This window comes from Meles meles, chromosome 1 (assembly GCF_922984935.1).
Source record: "Meles meles chromosome 1, mMelMel3.1 paternal haplotype, whole genome shotgun sequence".
NCBI classification, from domain to species: Eukaryota; Metazoa; Chordata; class Mammalia; order Carnivora; family Mustelidae; genus Meles; species Meles meles.
The window spans coordinates 133,457,572-133,481,222 of record NC_060066.1 but is presented as its reverse complement, the minus strand read 5'-3'; the positions used below and the strand labels follow the sequence as shown (position 1 = coordinate 133,481,222).

The window sequence follows — 23,651 nt, the reverse complement described above, 5'->3', positions numbered from 1 at the left end:
TAGACAATTGTACAAAATAAGAAATAAAATTCCCCCTTCCTAATCTTAGAATTTTTATCCACTAGGAGCATTAATGTGCACCCTTTTCATTCTCTACCCATGTTTATGTAGGCATAACTACACATATTTAATTATTATTGAATAAAAATTCAACTGTTTGCTTCTATATATGGATATATACACACAATACACATTGATACATATGAAACTTGTTTTTTATTTATTTCCCTGGTTAAGACTTATAGACCTACTTGTTTATGTAATGATTTACATTAATTTATTTGGGGGGGTTGTTTATACCAACCTTGCTTTATTGAGGTAAGCCCACATGGTCATGCCATATTCACCTTTTCTATACATTGCTGGACTCAACATGTTAACATTTTTTTGTTGTTTCGTATCAATATGTAGGAGTGAGAGTGACCTGCATTTCCTTTCTAAAACTGACATTTCAGTCCGAAAGTTATGTCTGCCTTATAATAAGAGTCAAGAGAGTATTCTTTTTTTTTTTTTTTTGGCTACAGTTTCTAATAGTTTAAAATCTTTGCTCCAAGCACTTTTCATTTTTTAAAGCACTTCTGGAAGGTTTGCTCTTTCCTGTGCACTAATGACCAATCTGACCAGAATGCTGGTCAGCCATCCTAGAGTTAAAATGGAAATTAGGAATCTTTTTGACTAATTAGGTTTCAAACAGCTTTTGCTGTACAGTATATTCATGGATGTTAAGAAGGCATTGTCACAATTGAGGTTTTTGAAAAAAAAATCCTTTCTAAGAGGATGTTTTCCATCAACAAACAGAAGCAAAATTAAATGCCCGATTAACAAACATAATGTCCTCTTTAATAACTCCGCACTCTGGTAATTCTGCTCATATTACTGTGCTATGTACAATTCTTTCCTTTTGTTTCATGTTTTGAATAATTCAATTAAAAGTCTGACAAAGCAATAACAAGGGATTAAGTATTGTCAAATTGTAATTCAAAATAAAAACATAAGCTCTTTCGGAGTATTTATTAAAAATTCTACAAAACCTTTTCAAGTATATGTGATTGTTGGATTCTACCAAATAAACAGTTAACTGCGTAGCCAAGTCACTCTGCTTCCTCGTGCGTACTCTATTCCAGTGAATGAGGAAAATAAAAATGTGTAAAACTGAAAAAAGTTCTTGCAAAACAGACCACTTGGGAAAGGCTTTAACATGTCTCTATTCAACCTACACCAAAGAAGGATATGCTTTGCCTTTTTTTCTCCTATAATATGAGGAAAAACACAGAACAGGAGCACTGAACAGCAGAAGCACCTGAGGATGGTCATCTGCCAGGGTTTATAATTGTGGCCCTTTATCTGGACACTACTCATTCACAAGGCAATGTGAAGGATGTGAAAAAGAAGATGAATAGACCTTGCCCTTAGAAAGTGTTTACTCTAGGGGAACCTGGGTGGCTCAGTGGGTTAAAGCCTCTGCCTTCGGCTCTGGTCATGATCCCGGGGTCCTGGGATCGAGCCCCACATGGGGCTCTCTGCTCAGCAGGGAGCCTGCTTCCTCCTCTCGCTCTCTCTGCCTGCCTCTCTGCCTACTTGAGATCTCTGTCAAATAAATAAATAAAATAATCTTTTAAAAAAAGTGTTTACTCTAATAACGGAGATAGGACAAGAATTACTTTCATGTGTAATCTCTCGTGGTGGTGGCCAGAAGGAAGCCAAGAAGGTACGGCAAGGAGAATGTGGACCAAAATGTTAACACTATAGGATTCAACCTCCCCCACTCTTCCCACTCCGCACTATAGCTATGGCCGATCTCATTAGAATTAATGATGAAGAAAGATACAGTAGGGAAATCACCCATTCTTACATCAAGATTAAAAGCAAATTAACGTGACCTGGCATCCTTTTACAAGAGGAGCTATAAAGTAATGGTAAAGGGTACAAGCTTGCAGTCAGATACTCTGACCCTGAGTACTGGTTTGGCCATTTCCTGCCTGTAGGATTTTGAACAAGTTACTTAACCTTTCTATGCTTTGGTTTCTTTATCTGCAAAAATAGGGATAATGTTAGTAGTAGCTCAGAGGGTTGGTTGAGAATTAAATAATATAATCTACCTAACAAGTATAATAAACTCTCAAAAAATGAGAGCTATTTATTGTTAGGAATGTAAGCCAATCCTGCAAATTCTTATCAAAAACAGTAGTGATGATTCTAAGAGAATCAGAGACCATAAGGCAGATTCAAACAAGAAAAATTCCAGGTAAGAGGAAGAGAAGAAAAATATAATCGAAGAAATAGATAAAGTTAAATATGGGAAGAAAAATTAAAATTCAGTGAGGTGAAAGTAGTCTCAGACTTGAGAATCACCCGTTACTGAGGGCTGGGAGAGAGAGAGGTAAGAATGACTGGGGAGGGTGACCAAATAAAAAGAAACCTTTTTAACTAAGTAAAATTAAACTCTATTATAATACTGACTAGGCTACTGGTTTTGAGAAGGAAGGAATTAAATACTCAAGTCATTAGATTTAGTCTAAAATGCCAGATTCAAAAGCTTCTTAATTTGAAGATTAGTACTATATTCAGCCACATATGTGTGTGTGTGTGTACATAATGTTGTATTTAATAATATATATATATACATATATTTAATAATCTAGCCCTCCAAATTGATCTTACTTTCTCTCTTTTTATGTTCACTATTTATACTGGAGTGTGGGTTGCCCGTAATATTTTTATATTTGGTCATCTATATACAAAACTGGGCTATTTTAGTAGGCAGCTATCCCTTTTGACAAATTCAAGATTATCTAAAAAAGTTTTGAGTAGAGGGGTCAGTGAAATAAATTAACTGATAAATTAATAGCTCATTGTTAGAGGGGCTGTTTTTAAAGATGACAAGTTTTGTTTTAAATTGGCACTAGTTGGAGGGTATGTGCTATGGTGAGTGCTGTGAAGTGTGTAAACCTGGAGATTCACAGACCTGTACCCCTGGGACTAATAATACATTATACGTTTATTCAAAAAATTAAAAAATTATTTAAAAAAATAAAATAAATAAAATAAAATGGGCACTAGTCAAGGCACAGGAAGAACTGAGCTTCACTTATTAATGTGGCTAGAGGTCACAAAATCAGAATAAAAATAAGAAGATATGACAAAATTATTTCAGATTATTTTATATACTGATTTCAAAATATTATCACTAAAGTGTTCAAGTCATAAGTGGAACCTGGCTAATAAAAATGCAATAGCTGATTCAAAAGAGACTAATACTGTTAATTTTAAAAATTAGAGCATGATATCAAAGGCATGCAAACTAGCAATATCACCTTGTCAAGCCAAAGCCATTTAGTAATGACATGGATGAAATTCTGCAGGATGAACTGGATGCACTTCATGCAAAAGCCAGGGCTGTTTGGTGGAATCAGCTGTAACAGGCCTGGCCCGTAGGAATGAATCTGTGAGAGGTTCCTGATCTTCTCATCTTGTATCCCGTCACCAAAAGTATTTTCCCTGCAATATCCTTTAGGGATGCAAGTGTCCTAAATATCAAATTCACTTATTTACTTTCAGTCTATTATCTCCCTTTTCCTTTTATTATTTCATAGCTCTTCATAACTATTTCGTTAATACTTTATAACCATTTCAGAGCTCTTCCTATCTGTCTCCCCTTCTACTTTCTCCCAACTATGAAGAAAATAATAAAAACTGGAAGTGTGAATTACATGAGACTCTAATATGAGCATTTCACTGCATCGGGAAGCTAACAGGACAACTGACTTGTGGGTGCATAGAATAAACTATATTACATATTTTGAAGTTTATTCTGAAAGGCCAATTAATAAAAAAGAAAATCAGAGAAGTCCATCCCCATGCATTTGCAGAGTGATGTTAAAGGGACTAGTGTTTCTTAAAAAAGGGGAAAAAAACTGACATAGAAAATGTTAAGGGGTAGAATTCAAAGTGGCAAGAAAGAGAAAAAGAAAGTATAGAATAAAGAAAATATGAAAACACTTAGCTGGAAATTTGGAGACATGAGGAAGGGTAAAGAGATTACTATAAAGGAAACCAGTACAGAGATAGAAGAAATCATTTCAGCTGTAGAAAACAGTAAGCTAACTTTTTTGAGCTATCATAGCAATTCGTATTTAAAATAACAACTACAGGGGCACCTGGGGGGCTCAGTGGGTTAAGCATCTGATTCTTGATTTCAGCTCAGGTCATGATCTCAAGGTCGTGAGATGGAGTCCTGTGTCAGACTCCACAATGGGAGTGGAGCCTGCTTAAGATTCTCTCTCTTCCGGTCCCTCTGTCCCTCACTCTTTCTCGAAAAAAAATCAATCAATCAATCAAATAACAACTACAGCAGAAGTTAAAACAATCATAACCCTGGAATAAAACACAGTAAAAAAAAAAAAAGAGAGAGAGGAAATGTAAAGACACAACAGAGGTAGACCAAGCTGAATATCGATGGTGATTCAGGAGAAACGGGTTAGAAGACAGTAAGTTTACAAAATGACAAGTAAGCATGTAAAAGCAAATAGAAAAACATTTAAAAGGAACAAGGAATTAGGTACTGTGAAATGAAGAACTTAACTGTAGTTGTTTATTTAATTCATTGATCCTTAATAAGTATATATACTGGCATAATTAAATTCAGCTACTGCCAATATTATAAAAATCTATAACCGCACCAGAGGTCAGTTTACCATTTCTGTTTATTTATTTATTTTTTAACTGCAACACAAAAATGGGTTTGAAGAATCTGGCACATTCTCAGGTGTTCACTGCCAAGAAGATTTGGGCTTTCTAATCCAATGCACTGAATTTAGGTAGAAAAATCACCAGTTCTTTGAAAATAAATCTACATATAAGGAATGTTAGTTCCAAAGGAGTCAATGAAGAGAAAGGGAGAAGGCAGGATGACAAATGACAGTATGTGATGTGTCCACAGAAGGAAGTTAGGGATAAGGGACATGAGCAAATAAAGAATGTAAAAAGAACAAAACTGATGGTGTTCAATGTCCACAGCACCTGCACCATTCCTGACACAGTATAGCTGCTCAATTAATTGGATTGATTCAGTGGATTAACTGAATCAGTCAGTGGGTGTTCCAACTACCAGAATTAGCTTTTCAGACTGTGTTCATCAACGGAAAAACAATTATAGAAATAGCAAGTAGGTAGATTTGCAAGAAAGATTGTCAAAACAATTGCCATAGTGGACTAGATCTACTCGGAGAAGGAGAAAGAGATTGAATAATCTAAAATTAGGAACAAAAACTTACAGATTCTGTGACTTGATCTACAGGGAAGAAATAGGTCTGCGCCGTTCCCAGAGAACTATTCTCATGGTTGCTTTGATTGTGTTTTATTGCCATCAGCCTTGGCACTCCTCTGGACATGTGTTTTGGATTCTTGGAACCAAAATGAATAGTACATACAGTAAAGTGCATCTATCCTGAAGGGAAAATGACACCCACATAACACCATGTAAAAGAATGCCGACAAAAAGAGAATTTGTTTTTCTGCATTATATGAGACAATAAGGCAGAAAGAGAAAGAAAAGTAAAGCAAATGACTGCATAACAGAAAAGGAGAATGAGGCTCACAACACACAAGACCAAGGGGAGGGGGTGGGAGAGCCCACGAAGGCAGAAACAAGGTAACAAAAAGGACAAAACCAGCAGCAGAAAAGAACTGTCAGACACAAAACCCTCAAAACAATAGATAGGAAAAAAAGGAACAAGATGACAGGAAAAGAACAGCATGGAATCTAGTAAGAAAAAGAAACAAAAATTTCAAATAATGGATTTTCTAACACCCCCGCTGTTCTGGCAGTGCATTGTGTCACAGTCTCACAGAGCAGTGCATAATTTATTATGGTCACTCACTGCCAGGCTGTTATAAAGGGCAACAGCTATACGAAAATACTCCCCACCGCTGGATGGCTTAATGATCTACCCTTTGTAAAGGGGCAGGGCTGTGGAATGGCAGGCGAGGGCAGAACCACACATGGGGCTGGACAGCGTTCTGCCTACTTAGTGCTCTCCACCCTTTGAAGAATGGGTGAATTCCCTCTTGGGCACTTCTGTGGGGGTTCTTTACCCCTCTTCAGCTGCTCCCAAATAATCACCAACTAGCAGGAGTAGTTTCTTAATGCCTGATACCACAGACTGTCTCCTTTATGGGAGGGGTGGTGTCAAATTTAAACAGCAAAAAAATGATTTTTAAAAATAAAAACAGATGTTGGCAATTAACATTCATGACTGTGAAACTGCACTAGGTTTTAATCGTGTCTGGAAATTAAAAAAAAAAGAAACATTAGGTTTCCCTTTAAAACTGAATTTGGACACAAAAAAATAGTAACACATAAAAATAAAGGTAGCTCAAAAAAAATTTTTTTTTACCAATTATTTTGAGGAAACTAGCCTTTTCAGTAGTATTTATCCAGAGGAGCTTCCATTACTCCCACAAACAGCACTATTTTCAAAGAGAGATGTATCATTAAGATATGTATCAATAATTTGTGTGCTTAGGAAAGCCAGGAATTTTCTTTCTGGAGAGGCAGTGGTGCCCAAGGTTAGGAGCACAGGCTCTTAAGCCAGAGGCCGGGATTTGAATACTGAGGCGGTCATCTACTTGCTGTGCGACCCTGCCACACTACTTATTTCTTCTGTCTCTAGGTTCTCCCATCTGTAAAATGGGTGTAATAATAGTAAATACATCATAGAGTTGTGAGGATTACAGGAGTTAGACCTTCTATCAGAGCCTGGCAAGTAGCACAGCAGGATCCTATCTGCTCTCAAATAACGGATAAGGCAACATTCAGGAAGCATTTGTAATTCAGAACTGGGAATGGAAACAGGTGAAAATAAAGTTCTTAATTTCCTGGAGGCCAGGCTAAGGAAGTTTATTTTCTTTCTCTCTTTTCAACCCCAGATAGTGGCCTTGTTTACATAGGATAGCAAGTTTGCAAAAGGACCAGAGTCAGCCATTTTGATGTCTTTCATCCTCCAAACTCCTCCAATAACACGTAAAAAATGTTCATTCTTAACAACAATAACAACAACAAAAACAAAAGACTACTAAGTTCCAAAGACAGAATATTTGAAAAGGAGACAGACTCCTGTCCAGGACACAGGGAATTGTAAATAATATGTATAAGTGAGTAGTATGTACCTCTGGATAAACATATTTAGAACGGATTTGAGACACAAATTGGAGAAATCAGACACATGACACCTACCATGGTTGAGGCGGAAAAATGACCAGAAACCAGAGCAATATATTGAGACTGACTTTAGAGGGAAGTAAAATGACTTGAAAGTCTTAACTTAAAAAAAAACAAGAACTGCTATACTGAGTCATATTCATAAACCACTCTGCTCAGGATCTTCTCATTGCCAATGGCACACACACACACACACACACACACACACCACATTTCATATGAAGACTTAATTCAATTATTCATTCATTCAAACCTTCATTAATCTGTCCAAAAATTATTTATGGAACCTACCAGTTACCATAATAACCTTAATCGTTGGGGATTCGATGTGGAGCAAGTCACTCCAGCCTCAGGTCCTCTGTCTGTAAATATGGAGAATGTTTTATCTTCCCCCTCAAAGTTGACTGAGGAGTGGGTGTGATCCCACGTGTGGAAACAGATAGCACAAGGCTTAGAATACAAGGCATACTAAGTGAACAAACTCAATTTTTATAATCTTCTATGAATTTATTCTCTTGGGATATATCTATATCATAGTAACTATACTTGCATTGTTGCCATCTCAAAAATATTATTCCTTATTTATTATATACTGGGAAAATTGTATTTCACTTTATCCTACTTTATTCACTTTATCCATCTTCTCTATGAGAGAGTGATACGTTTAATAGTCAAAATGTTTTATGGGTAAGTTTTTACTTGCTTAAAATAAGGATGGATTCATTTAAAAGAAAGTTTTTGCTAAGCGCTTAGTAGTGGGGATTAGAGAGAGTATACAGAAAATACCAGAATCACAGATATCAGAAAATGCTCTAGGGGTGGAAAGGTGAAGACCCCCCTGGGAACTGGAATGAGGAACCATAGATTTATCTGAGACTAGGTCATTAGATGGTTTAAAAATGCTTATCTGTCATGGGGGAGAATGAGTCATTCACTAAACCATGGAGCAAAGAAGAGAAAGTAAGAGAGAGTAAGAATGCTAAGGACATTTGCTTTCCTGGGTCCAGACAATCATGAAGTCAACTTCAACCTCATACCATCAGTTATATCAGTTAATACATCTGTCTTGGTTCATAATACCAGAATTCCTCCATCTGCATACAACAGAAAGCTAAGAACTATCTTGCTACTTGTTTTTCCTTCAAAACCCATATCCAACCCATCCTCAAATGCTGTTGGATATACTCCTTATCTCTGGCATATCCATTTCTCCTTCTCTACAATCACTTCTCTAAGCTAAGCTGTAAACCTCCATTATATTTTACATGAAAAATTGCATGGTTATTCCAGACAGCCTTCGTAGGTCCATTCTCATGCTCCTCTAATTCTCTTCTTAAAATGAAAACACAATCATATCACCCCACATTGTCACCACCTCACCCACCAAACACATGTACAGGCTTATACACACACACACACACACACACACACATACACACACACACACACACACCAAGCCTTTTTATAACCTCAACTGCTGCTGGGATAAGATCAAAAGGCTTAACAAGGCATGACTTATGGGCTTCTATATAGTCTGACCTCTATTTTCCCCTTTCCAACATCATCTTGTGCCACACGTGTGTGCTTTAAGCACCCTATTCTTCTTTTGCCCTTCAGCATGCCTTGTTTCAACCACAGGGCTTTCGCTCATGCTGTTTCCATGGCCCGGAATGCTCTAACCCACCCCAATCATTCCACTTAGTTAAAAATCCTCTAAATATTTCAGTTATCAGATGTAACATCATTTTCTTATAAAGTCGTTCCTTACCCTTCCAAATAGTCCAGAAATTTCTGGAAAAGCATATATATATTTTCACGTATCATAGACCACTACTTCATGGTACTATGCCAGTTGTACTTTATTGTTTGTGGGGTTATTTGTGCAATATATGTCTACTCTACCAAACGGGAAGATCTCTGAGAACAGAAAACATATCTGGTTTTGCTCATTATTATACTCTCAGCTTTTCATACAATTCTTGGTACATAGTAGAAATCCTAAATATTTGCTAAATGAATAAAAGTAGAGAAGTATTTGATGATTTGGGGAGCACAATGAATACTCTGGGGTTTGTATAACCTTTGTCTCCAAAAGTTTGAGACTGAGGTGACAGAATGTAGAAGAGAATCAAGAGTGAACATGGGATAGAGGGATAGAGGGATAGAGAACACGACAGGAGAAGTGAAGGGATTCGATTGTTCCTTCGTGTACCAAGTTCTCCACATTTGGAGAACATGGTTATAGGAGAAACAGGAATGACGTGCCTACTATGTTGCCATATGATCTCAGGTATTGTCAAGGAAAAAAAACACTGATAAACAAAAACTGGCAATAGAGTCTCCATTCATTTGAAAAACAGCTGAAAGTTTCACAAATAAGAGAAAAACTCTGTATGCTACTCTCTGACAAGTCATTAACATACATTAAGTATAACTGATTTTGCCACTTGATCTATGAGGACTTTTACAACTGAGTACACTCAGTAACAACAGATAAGGAGAGAAAACACTCCAACTAGAAAACATAAACAACAGATAAGATGAGGAAAGAAAGACATTCAGAACATCTCAGAGTATCTAAAATTGATTCTCATGCTTTACATTAATATCTCCTTAAATAAAACTTCTTTTTGTAGAGCCTGTATTTATTAATCATAATGCAACTTAATGAAGTAATTTTTTTGGTGAAGGAACAAAAACAAAGTTAGCTATAAAACGTTAAGATTTCTTCAGTGCAATCAACAACAAGACAGACTTCATATTTGTATAAAATCTGTTATTATCAGTGAGCGCCACCTCATGTGTATCCGGCGGGGGAGTAATAGTTCCCTGGGAATGGGGCTGCTAGATGATAGTTGACAAAAGCCCTAGAGTCTTCCATCTTGAATCAAGACTCCTGGATTGTAAAAATGTCATGATTTTAATAAATCTACTTCCCTTGACTTACTTTTTTTTTGGGGGGGGGCACTATTTCCTTCAGTAGTCAGACAAACCCCCATGCTTTCTTTCTGACATTGCTCACCTTCTCCCAGCTCAAAGCTTTAAAACTGATTGCACTCTAAAAGGCTGCTTCTATCCCAGTGGGAAATGTATTAAAAACTTTATAGCTGAGGCACAAGTTGCCTTAATTTTAAGGTCTTCTTGAAAGTGGTGGCTCTTATGCCTTTCGTTGATTTGTCTTACTCATTATCCTTTCTCTTGCCTTATTGTAAACTCGCCTGCCTCTGAATCCCTCAGCGTCCGAGTGCTTACTAGGTTTTGGTCCAATCTTGGTTTTTTTAGCCTAATATGCAGTGTCCTTTTAATAAATGACTCAGTCTCATTTTCCAGTTTTTCCAAATATTCTAGACTAGTTGGATCCGTGACTTGACCCTTCATTTCACTGACAGCAATTCTGGTTTCCAATGTTGTTTCTACTCTGCACTGCTAATGCCTGTTATTCTGTGTGACATTATGCTATGCAAACTCTCCACGGTACCACTGATAAGATCATAGCCTCTCCCTACGCTACTCCTGTGTCTCTCTCTCTCAGTCAAAGATATTTTTGGTTTATCTTTATGCTATAAGTCAGCAGGCATATAGAAAACTCTGCTATGCTTCTCAAAGTCACTATGATGTGATCGTTTGAGGGTGATTAAAAAAAACCACTTTAAAATGCTACTGCTGCTATATTTTGGGAATATAACAAGTGATGAGTACAATAAAAGACACACTAAGTTAAAAAAAAATACACACATTTATTTATTTATTTATTTTTAATATTTTATTTATTTATTTGACAGAGAGAGATCACAAGTAAATAGAGAGGCAGGCAGAGAGAGAGAGAGAGAGAGAGAGGGAAGCAGGCTCCCTGCTGAGCAGAGAGCCCGATGTGGGGCTCGATCCCAGGACCCTGAGATCATGACCTGAGCCGAAGGCAGCGGCTTAACCCACTGAGCCACCCAGGCGCCCCAAAAAATACACACATTTAAAATGTTTTTCCTGCAACCACTCACCAGTGATCCACTTATTTGTACTACATGTAATTGTTTTAACTGCTACAAGATTATTGTCCTAGACATTTATGTGATTCCTCCCCCCACCTAAAACTGGTATTTCACTAAGATTTAAATGGCACTGCTTTCCACTAAAAATTTAAAATTTTTGAGAGGAAGCAATCATTTTATATCATTAACCAACATTAAACTCATAGAGAATCAGCTTAAGGTGAAATATTCGCAGTTACAGAAATGCCTCTTACAGATCTCCTGTAGTTATCTACTTATTTAAGCACCCATGTCTATGCAAATGTTTGAGAATTAAGCTCAAATAAAAGTTGGGCAACAGAATACAGTATAAAGCAAATATTTCTGTTTGATCAGAGATACTTTTTCCTCACAAACAAGTTGGTAATTTATTTTAAAGCTCTTCTAAAATTATAAGGCCACAAGGAAAATAAGAGAATAGGATATGTTGAATGTATATGGAGAATATCAGATTTCAGTCACTTTTGCAGAAGCTTATATCATGCAATCATTTCTCATAGCTCTCCAGGAAATGATGTTACTTTGTAACATAATGATTTCCAAACCTGTGAATGTGATGTTTCAGGGACTCAATCCACTGAAGCCAACCGAGGCTATCCCATATTTATCCATTCAACTTACAGACCTTAGTTCCAACTCCTGAACCTGAAGTTACAGTCACACATGCTAATTAGAACATGAATAACATCACTTTCAGGATGATGTGGCACTTTGTCACACATGTATTTTATAGGGGCTGGAGTTAAAAGGACTGTGAGGAATTCAAGAACCTGAAACAGAGGACATCTCATGGGCATGTACCAGACCAGTATCAAAAAAAAGTCTAACTCAGCAGTGATCCTCCCCTTGAGGTCCTTAAAAAGAGTCCAGGGAGGTCACTGTCACTTCAGCTGTATTATACTACTGATAGGGCTCCCATATTCTTTTCTCTAGCCTTTGGGGTATCTCATCCTCCTGAGTTCCTGAATTTCATTCCTCTGGGAAATAGAGGTAGTACTATGAATTTTCAGTTGTGTTGGCTTTAAAACCCGTATCTTTTATACTGTCTCCTCCACAAACATCTTATGGGGACCTGATCCAGGCGGATTGTGGTCATTGTTCATGGACCCTGTATTACATATGAGATGGGGGTCTGTTATCCCAGCTGCTGGAGGAAGATTTTATTTCCCAAGGGAAATGCTAGCACATCTGGGGCAATGTGGTCTTCACACTTAGTTTTGGATTCTCTTTCTGCTGACAGACGTCTGATCCCTGGCAAGGGTAAGAGTAATAATCTGTGGTTAATGTTTTATGAAAAATGTTGGCATGTTGTAATAAAAACAAAGCCCTTCTCTTTTTTTAATAGGCATACAGAGTTTGTGTAAATTAAATTGGACATAGAACAGATCATGAGGGAAATATCAAAGCGTTGTTTGGGTGATCTTAATTTAAGTCAATAATTATTTAAGATCAGTGAACGTTTTAAGATTTACCACTTTAAATCTGTTTGCTCTTACTTAGCTGAATCACCATGAAAGCGGGACTGCATATGTATTTCCTGGTGATGAAATTAATGTTAAGGCTGTTTGAGTTAAGCATTTCAGTGTTTACAAATTCTATGCAGAGGATGTGCGTAAATCAATGAGGGGCTGTGAGAGAGCAAGACTTACCAGGTAATAACAGCGGCACTGCCGTCTTTCTTTAGGACATTGTTTCAAATTATAAGCTAGAGTAGTCTTCCCTCTGAATACAACATCATTTTGGAATTTGCCATCTAAAAGCATCCTTACTGAAATAGGTGTACACTATACAGCAATCACACCTACAAGGAAGGCATCCAAACTACCAAAAAATGGGATCCTATAAGGGCCAGAGAAATAAGATCTTTGTAGTGTCTTAGAATTGTTCGGCAAAGAAATTCAAATTCATTGACAGTGATTCAGTCTCTAGGTCACCAGAGATTCTAACCAGAGTGTACTTCTAGTTTCCACCTTTAAACTTGTTCATGTACAATATATTCTTTTTTCTTTCTCATGGAAAGTTTGGTTGACTGATAAGATATACTCAGTTAATAGATTAGACGTCATTTAAAATAGAATTAGACAGGTGATTTCTATTTGGATAATTTCAGTTGAAAAGCTGTGAATTCTAGGCAGAAAGGTATGGAGTCAGGAGTTCCCAGGGCACTATACTGGCTTACTCAGTTTAACTAAAGATTTGGATACACCCAAATGACCTGGAGGAAATATTGAATAGAGCGCCAGATGCGGGTCCGTGACAAAGGCATCAGAGGCTATGGACCTTGCTGGTTGGTTTCTACAGGAGAAGACAAATTAGGTATCTTCCCAGTCCCTGATTCCTTTCCTGTAAATAAGGGGGTCAAACTGGAAAATCCTTCAGGTTACTCTCAGTTCTAGAAATCGGTACTTCACTATGTCACATCATTGACACAAGGCAAAAAAGTAAACAACTGGTGTGAAAGATAGAAAAAGCTTTAAAACTTCATGTTTTCTGATGGCAGAAAAAAAAAAAAAGTCATTTCAAGAGGACTATACAACTAGTACTGCGAAGCCCTGAGGAGCATGCTGCGTCCTGCTCTTCCTTTTTGCCTTGTGGATGATGAAACAGGAAGGTGGGAAGACAAGGCATCTTAGCCCACACCTTCCATTCACAACCTCCATCAACTCCTTTTTCTTTTCGTAGCTGATGGAGGGTCTAAGAATTAAAGGTATTGCTGGCTGAAGAAGGCAGCTTCGAGACTCTTCAATGTCAGGAACCTAGAAAGTAGGCAAAAATTCTGGGAAGGGTTGGTTTGGATATTTAAGGGTGGAATTGGAGAGGCACATACAGATCAAATCCATGTTTGGGAACAAGCATGTACCCTTGGTCAAACGTTTACTGCTATTTGCACAAACCACATAGAGTGTTAAAGGAGAGCACTTAAGCTCTAGCTCCTTACTGCTGCATGGTAATGCAGGCCACCTGTAGCCATATCTTCCATAGTTCAAGAGAGTAAGAAATAGGATCTTCCTTTCAAATCCACCTATTTTTCAAATATTGGTAATAATTTCAGAAACAAGATAAACACAACAACAACAACAACAGAAAGCTATTCGAGTTTCTTCAACTCTTGCCTGAATTCACATTAGAACTTCTGCAGGATGAAAATAAAAATAGTCAATTATTCAAGGACAAAAGAGGGGTATTCACCCAATGCCGTCAGAATACTTCGTATTTAGGAAAAGGAGAAGACCTCCAAGAGGTGACATTTTATCTGGACTTTATAGAATTGACTATAGTTTAATTTTATTTATTTTAAAGATTTATTTATTTATTTATTTGACAGAGAGACATCGCAAGTAGGCAGAGAGGCAGGCAGAGAGAGAGGAAAGCAGGCCCCCCGCTGAGCTGAGAGCCTGATGTGGGGCTAGATCCTAGGACCCTGAAATCATGACCTGAGCCGAAGGCAGAGGCCCAACCCACTGAGCCACCCAGGCGCCCCAGTTTAATTATATTTATAAAGTAATATGCCAGCACAGGAATTTGGCTTACACAGACTACATGAAGACAATTTTTTTTTTTTTAAGATTTTATTTATTTGATACCGAGAGAGGTGGGGAGAACCAGTAGGCAAAGTGGCAGGCTGAGGGAGAGGAAGAATGCTCTCTGCTGAGCAGGGAGCCCAATGTGGGGCTCGATCCCAGGACCCTGGGATCATGACCTGAGCCGAAGGCAGCCGCTTAACCAACTGAGACACCCAGACGCCCCACAAGGACAACTTTAAATCTGAATGTTAAGACATCAGGGAGGCTCCCTTATTTCAGAGAGATGCAATATCTACTTAGTAGATCCAGGTTTGCTTATGTGTGTGTGTTTAAGGATTTTATGTTTATTTTTTTGATAGTGAGAGAAAGAGAAAGCACAAACAGGGGGAGTGGAAGATGAAAAGGAAGCTTTCCACTGAACAGGGAGCCCAATGCAGGGCTGGATCCCATCATGATCTGAGCCAAAGGCAGACACCCAACCAACAGAGCCACCCAGGAACCCCTTGCTTGTGTTTTTATATATTTAGAGAAGTATAAATTTAGAACTACAAGAGACTTTAGAGATAACTTAGTCCTGTACTGCACTTTCAGTTAATAATAATTAGCGCTTACGCTAGAATACCAATTTATTAAGAACTATTCTCGGTGACTTATCTACTTATCTCTATTCAGGCTTCCATGCTAATAAAAGCTCAGGCCTTGGCAACTGCTGACCAGACTTGTGATACGGGAAGCAGGGAGGCTTCGGTTTTTGTTGCTGTTTTGTTTGTTTTTGTTTTTATTTTATTATTGTTCTTGTTATACAGCAGGATCAAAACTCAACCTATTCAGAGGGTTATTGTGAGGACAAGAAAACTAAATTTTTTTTCATGTTGTAATATACCTCTGACTCTTCAGAGTGTACACAACTAAAGCTAGAGAATATTTTCACTTTCGCTTGAGCATCAAAGTTATCAGGGATTTTCCACGTCACTTCGTAGGAAATATACAATTCAAATTCCCAAGGTCAGCTTGAGATTTTCTTTATTTCTATAAATTCCATAAACATATGATTTCTATATATTGTGGAGTAGAGGTTAGAGCCTTCTCTGTTCAAAAATTTCACAATATTTGGTCACTTATAGGTACATTCATAGAGAGTTTAAATATCTAAATATATATATAAATATATACATATGTAGTTAATATAAAATGACTTAGATACAAAGGCAGTATTTTTCCCTTATGAAATATTGGTGAGAAAATATATGACATAATGGCAGAAAAAACATGTTTAGAAAGGAAACTTTACCATACTGTGATACTCTGCCTCTTCTTAAGGGGCTAAAATTATGATGATTTCTAGAAACACCACGGGGAAAAGTACAAGAGAGTGTTTCCAATAGATAAATATTCTAGGCATGGAACGAATGTCAATTTGTTTCATTCATGAAGCAAACACTTATCAGGCTCTGGCGATGCTCACAGTTCTGTGCTCGGCACACATGGACTTTCCAAGAGATGGAACGTGGGATCCTACTGCAATGGGGAAGAGGAACTGGAATGGCTTCTCAGTTCCCCACATTGAGTACAAATTTCCCATCCCAGCAGCTTACAAGTGTTCAAGACTATGATGCTCAAAGAGAAAGGAAGAGGCAATGGAAACAGGAGGTACAGAAATTGGAAAAAAAAAAAAAAAAAGGAAGTAAAGGGAAAGATGAATAAGCCCCAGTTATACCTGTGTCCACTCTAAAGAGTCAGATTTACAGTAAAGTTTTTTTTTTTAATGAACTAATATTCTTCCTGCCCTCCATTTAAAATATTGAACATTCCTGTGTCCTGAGGCAGAGTAATCATTTAAAATATGTTGGAGCAAAAACGACTACATTTGTTTTATTTTTCAATTCTATGACTTAAATGAGAATATAATTCAAAAGAAAATTTCTAAATGTGGCTGATAAGAACAGGTTTTGGTTTTAGAAATTATAACAAGTAAAACAGCAATGTTCTCAAGTTTCCTTCAGCCTAAGGTATCATGGTTTTTGGAACATATGTTCTCTAAGAGTTTTAGAAATCTTAATACTAACTCTACTGCAAAATTTTACTGCTTGGTATCCTCATTCAGCCAAAGGCTGTGCAAAAATTTATGTAGCTAAATAACTCTCTGGAGAGGATACACCTAAGACACTTAACAGCTGGGTAAGTTCAGATGTGTTCACAGAGTCAAAGCTCACTCTAAAAAAATAAGCTCAAGGTTGGGCAACATTTTCAAAATAATTGTCATTTCTGTGGCAAAGAATACATATTAAAATGTATCCTTCTTTAAAACATTAGTCAACAGATTTAAATGTTTCTATAGCTGTTTCTATCCACTTAACTAAAAAAATATCTTGGGTCTAAGTTTCAGACACTGTGCAAGGGTTATAAAGAGAGAACCTTGGCTACCTCAGGCCCTGTTCCAACTGTGTTTTTAGAAGCCTTCCTCATTTCAGTTCAAGGTACAAATGTTGACATACTGTCAACCAAGGCTTGGTTCTGTCACCACACTGACTGATCCTCTGGGTAACCTGTTGTGAGTGGAACATAGGATATATTTGAAAAACATTTGACTAGGCCTCCTTCTCCCGCTGCTACATGAGAATGGTTTCTTCCTAAGTCACAAATCTATTCTGAATGTTAATTAAATATTTACAAGGTACTTTAAAATCCTCCCTGAATGCTAATATGAAAATAGAACCTAGGTTCATTTGAATAAGCAGAAATTTTTGCCCTTCCACATGAAGGGTCTCTGGCCTCTGAGTTTAATTCAAATAACCCAAGGATTTGGAAAAAAGAAAAAAAAAAAAAAAGAATTGAACACCTACTATGTACAAGACCCCGTGCCAGATGTCAAGACAAAAGTAAACTTTCCAGGACTAGAAAATTTGTCATAAATGACAACATTTCATATTATTTAATTCACACCATTTCCCTCTGGGCTTAAAAGCCAAATTAGATGCAAAACACTCACCTTTTTAGCATGAAGTTTTTACACTGCTCCTTAACATACAACACTGTATCCTAGTTACATAAAGATGCAGTATTTTCTACATATTAACATATATTTCCACATTTTATTCATTAGGTTTTTGAAAGTATTTTAGCATGATGATTCCATTTATTGTATCCCAAAATAAAAATAGCATCAAAGTCTTTTTGCAACTCCCAAAACACAGTTAGGGAATAATGATCATATGCTAAAAAATGTAAAATGCAATTTATGCTGTGCCCCATTTACTACAAAATCACTACGAACAATGCATTTTGTACAGTATATTGCTCCAGGGAAACTGGATCAGCATCAGGAATGAATAAAGAACATTGCATTTGAAATCAGCTAATTCTGCTTCAGTGCTTTTAAAAACTATTTGTTATGATATTACTTCCTGTCAAGCACATAATGTGATATTTTCCTCAATAAAACTAAACAGTTGCTGTAATTTCAGTTTCTCTCATTTTCCACTTTTTAAGCACTAAATATTTAAACAATGCAGACCTGGAAGTCTCAAGCCAGTTATCTGATCCACACATCTTGTTGCCTAAGGTACAGTTCCTATCCATACGGGGCTATGTTCTTGTCCCCCAGAAATACATGATTGCAGCTGTTGAGGTCCTTACCTGCCCGCAAGCCAGGCCCATTCCTCTTTCTCCCATGCCATGTGGACACGATAAATTTAACTCCAGGGCATCTGCTCCAGAAGCCTTGAGGACGTGGAAGGAAAATGCAAGAAAAGACAAAGCTTTATTTGTGTCCCGATACGCTTTCGCCATTCGTAACTGAACATAGATCACATTTGTTAAATTTAACCTTATAGCTATCTTGTGAGGTGAGTTCTGACTCTCAAATGAGAATGCCTGTTACAATAACAGTGATAACAACAGCAAATATTCCTTCGGTGCTGCTAAGTGCTCTATGTGCTTTATGCTTATTATCTCTGATTCTCATAGTCCTTGGATTAGCAGGACACAAATTTTGCAGACAAGGAAACCAAAGCACATAGTTCATGACAAACCTGGTATATTAAAGACACAGCAGAGATTTTAACCCAGATCTGTTTGACATCACACTTCGTTTTCCCTACACAGCTTCTATTTTTATAAAAACAAATCTTACCGATTCTGGACAATTGGTACGGAAGTCATAGTGCAACACAAAATGGGGTAGGCTACGTGGAATGCATACAAGTAAAATTTTAAATGTTTTTAACTGAGAATCAATTGTACTGCATTAGAAATAAGTTCATGATAAGAAACATGAAATGTAGACAATTTTGTCTTTAATAATTAAATAGGATTCCTTCTAATTTAGCTCATTAATTCATTAATATACAAATGGGTCCTGCAAAATTGAGCACAATAGTTCATTCAAAGTATTCTTAGATTACATGAAGAATCATAGAATTCTTGATCAGTCTTCTGTGAAAAACTCAAGAACAAGCAAAACGCTTTTTTTAAAAATTAAATTATTTATTTTTTCAGCGTAACAGTATTCATTGTTTTTGCACAACACCCAGTGCTCCATGCAATACGTGCCCTCCCTATTACCCACCACCTGGTTCCCCCAACCTCCCACCCCCACCCCTTCAGAACCCTCAGGTTGTTTTTCAGAGTCCATAGTCTCTTATGGTTCGCCTCCCCTTCCAATTTCCCTCAATTTCCTTCTCCTCTCCATCTCCCAGTGTCTTCCATGTCATTTGTTATCCTCCACAAATAAGTGAAACCATATGATACTTGACTCTTTCTGCTTGACTTATTTCATTCAGCATAATTACTTCCAATCTCATCCATTTTGCAACAAAAGTTGGGTATTCATCCTTTCTTTTCTTTCTTTCTTTTTTTTTTTTATAAACATATAATGTATTTTTATCCCCAGGGCTACAGGTCTGTGAATCACCAGGTTTACACACTTCACAGCACTCACAATAGCACATACCCTCCCCAATGTCCATAACCCCCCTCCCCCTCTACCAACCCCACCTCCCCCCAGCAACCCCCAGTTTGTTTTGTGAGATTAAGAGTCATTTATGGTTTGTCTCCCTCCCAATCCCATCTTGTTTCATTATTATTCTCCTATCCCCCAACCCCCATGTTGCATCTCTACATCCTCATATCAGGGAGATCATATGATAGTTGTCTTTCTCTGATTGACTTATTTCACTAAGCATGATACCCTCTAGTTCCATCCAAGTCGTCGCAAATGGCAAGATTTCATTTCTTTTGATGGCTGCATAGTATTCCATTATGTATATATACCACATCTTCTTTATCCATTCATCTGTTGATGGACATCTAGGTTCTTTCCATAGTTTGGCTATTGAAGACATTCCTGCTATAAACATTCGGGTGCACGTGCCCCTTCGGATCACTATGTTTGTATCTTTAGGGTAAATACCCAGTAGTGCAATTGCTGGATCATAGGGTAGTTTTATTTTCAACATTTTGAGGAACTTCCATGCCGTCTTCCAGAGTGGTTGCACCAGCGTGCATTCCCACCAACAGTGGAGGAGGGTTCCCCTTTCTCCGCATCCTCGCCAGCATCTCTCATTTCCTGACTTGTTAATTTTAGCCATTCTGACTGGTGTGAGGTGATAGCTCATTGTGGTTTTGATTTGTATTTCCCTGATGCCGAGGGATGTGTGGCACTTTTTCATGTGTCTGTTGGCCATCTGGATGTCTTCTTTGCAGAAATGTCTGTTCATGTCTTCTGCCCATTTCTTGATTAGATTGTTTGTTCTTTGGGTGTTGAGTTTGCTAAGTTCCTTATAGATTTTGGATACTAGCCCTTTATCTGATATGTCGTTTGCAAATATCTTCTCCCATTCTGTCAGTTGTCTTTTGGTTTTGTTAACTGTTTCCTTTGCTGTGCAAAAGCTTTTGATCTTGATGAAATCCCAATAGTTTCTTTTTGCCCTTGCTTCCCTTGCCTTTGCCGTTGTTCCTAGGAAGATGTTGCTGCGGCTGAGGTCGAAGAGGTTGCTGCCTGCGTTCTCCTCAAGGATTTTGATGGATTCCTTTCTCACGTTGAGGTCCTTCATCCATTTGGAGTCTATTTTCGTGTGTGGTGTAAGGAAGTGGTCCAATTTCATTTTTCTGCATGTGGCTGTCCAATTTTCCCAGCACCATTTATTGAAGAGGCTGTCTTTTTTCCATTGGACATTCTTTCCTGCTTTGTCGAAGATTAATTAACCATAGAGTTGAGGGTCTATTTCTGGGCTCTCTTGTCTGTTCTATTGATCTATGTGTCTGTTTTTGTGCCAGTACCATGCTGTCTTGATGATGACAGCTTTGTAATAGAGCTTGAAGTCCGGAATTGTGATGCCACCAACTTTGGCTTTCTTTTTCAATATTCCTCTGGCTATTCGAGGTCTTTTCTGGTTCCATATAAATTTTAGGATTATTTGTTCCATTTCTTTGAAAAAAAATGGATGGTATTTTGATAGGGATTGCATTAAATGTGTAGATTGCTTTAGGTAGCATAGACATTTTCACAATATTTATTCTTCCAATCCAGGAGCATGGAACATTTTTCCATTTCTTTGTGTCTTCCTCAGTTTCTTTCATGAGTACTTTATAGTTTTCTGCATATAGATTCTTAGTCTCTTTGGTTAGGTTTATTCCTAGGTATCTTATAGTTTTGGGTGCAATTGTAAATGGGATTGACTCCTTAATTTCTCTTTCTTCTGTCTTGTTGTTGGTGTAGAGAAATGCAACTGATTTCTGTATATTGATTTTATATCCTGACACTTAACTGAATTCCTGTACAAGGTCTAGCAGTTTTGGAGTGGAGTCTTTTGGGTTTTCCACATATAGTATCATATCATCTGCGAAGAGTGATAGTTTGACTTCTTCTTTACCAATTTGGATGCCTTTAATTTCTTTTTGTTGTCTGATTGCTGAGGCTAGGACTTCTAGTACTATGTTGAATAGCAGTGGTGATAATGGACATCCCTGCCGTGTTCCTGACCTTAACGGAAAAGCTTTCAGTTTTTCTCCATTGAGAATGATATTTGCGGTGGGTTTTTCATAGATGGCTTTGATAATATTGAGGTATGTGCCCTCTATCCCCACACTTTGAAGAGTTTTGATCAGGAAGGGATGATGTACTTTGTCAAATGCTTTTTCAGCATCTATTGAGAGTATCATATGGTTCTGTTCCTTCCTTTATTAATGTGTTCTATCACATTGATTGATTTGCAGATGTTGAACTAACCCTGTAGCCCTGGAATAAATCCCACTTGATCGTGGTGAATAATCCTTTTAATGTACTGTTGAATCCTATTGGCTAGTATTTTGGTGAGAATTTTTGCATCTGTGTTCATCAAGGATATTGGTCTGTAGTTCTCTTTTTTGGTGGGATCCTTGTCTGGTTTTGGGATCAAGGTGATGCTGGCCTCATAAAATGAGTTTGGAAGTTTTCCTTCCATTTCTATTTTTTGGAACAGTTTCAGGAGAATAGGAATTAGTTCTTCTTTAAATGTTTGGTAGAATTCCCCTGGGAAGCCGTCTGGCCCTGGGCTTTTGTTTGTTTGGAGATTTTTGAATTTTTGAATACTGTTTCAATCTCCTTACTGGTGATGGACCTGTGTAGGTTTTCTCTTTCTTCCTGGTTCAGTTGGCAAAACACTTTTTTAATAGTTTAATATGGTAAGTGGAGGGATGGGGGATAAACTATAAATGAGTCACGTTTGTATATTATTTTACCCAACTTCTAGAATTTCTTCAATGCCACAATTTTTTATTAAGTAAGGTCAACTAGAAGCTTGAGTCTGTTTCCGTAACATTAAACACGTCTGTTGCATCGCTTAAAAATAAAGTTCATTACTTTGTAAGCATACCACAAATCTTTCTTTAGGCCAACAGCTGTTTCTTCAAGGGCTTGCTTTTTTCCCTGATTGTTCAAGATTTTAGCCCATTTTTTCCCACTTTATAAATTTTAAGTAGGATCTCAACAAATTGAAGAATTCTAGTTAGCTATTCTTTGGTTGACAATCTTCCCAATCCTATTCGTTAGTGAGTTTGCTTTTCCTTTTGCATATTTGTGAAAGTTCATCTGATCATTGAGCCTATTTTCTAATATGGTTTCATTATGGATTTTGATTCCCTAATTCAGTTTTAAAATGCTCCATATTATCTGAATATTACCATGAATCATGCTACTTTTTTTCCCCTGCTGATTTGGTGGTAAGCATGAACAAAGCACAGCCTGGTTCTAATCCCAGATCTGCTAAGGAGTAGGGGATGCTTTAGGAAGTTGGTTAATCTTCTTTGTTTCCAACTACTCAAGTATAAACTGTATATAATAGAACCTATCTAAAAACCATGTCATGTGGGAATTACCAGTTCAATTAAAAGATTGTACATTGCAATTATATACAGCATTTCCCATTTTCTTACTTGTAGTTATTTCAAATTTTGACCTCTTTCTTTAGCTGGAATTCAGTAATTAACAGAAATCAGTTCAACAACATTTTGGATTAGATAAACTTTAAGTGGCATCTGTAAACATATTTACATTATACATACATATCTTTCTTAAAAGGTAAGTTGAAGCTTACAATTAGCCATGATAGTAGATGATAATAACTAACATTTATTGAGTACTTATGATATGCCAGATACTTTACTAGGCTCTTTGTAGTGGGATATAACTTTATTCCCATTTTATAAATGAGAAAATAGAGGTTACAAAGAGTTCAAGGGACTTGGTTAATATTTCACATCTTGTAAATGAGAGTGGGGTCTTGAAACCAAGCATTCTGAGTCCAGAGCCTGTATTCTTACTATGAAAACTTATTAGAAATCACTAATTTCAAGGCTGGAGTTGGTACAGTGTGTTAAGACATAGTATTTGACATCCTTAAAGCT

At 37.2% G+C, this 23,651-nt stretch overlaps 1 protein-coding gene across 1 annotated transcript in view; it reads right to left on the bottom strand.

Annotated features, from left to right (window-relative positions):
- DPYD (dihydropyrimidine dehydrogenase) overlaps positions 1–23,651 on the bottom strand; it is an 868,613-nt gene that overhangs the window by 268,907 nt on the left and 576,055 nt on the right. The window contains exon 16 of the mRNA XM_046016334.1: positions 18,405–18,488. Within this exon, the coding sequence (XP_045872290.1) occupies positions 18,405–18,488 (84 nt within the window). The remainder of the gene's footprint in view (positions 1–18,404; positions 18,489–23,651) is intronic.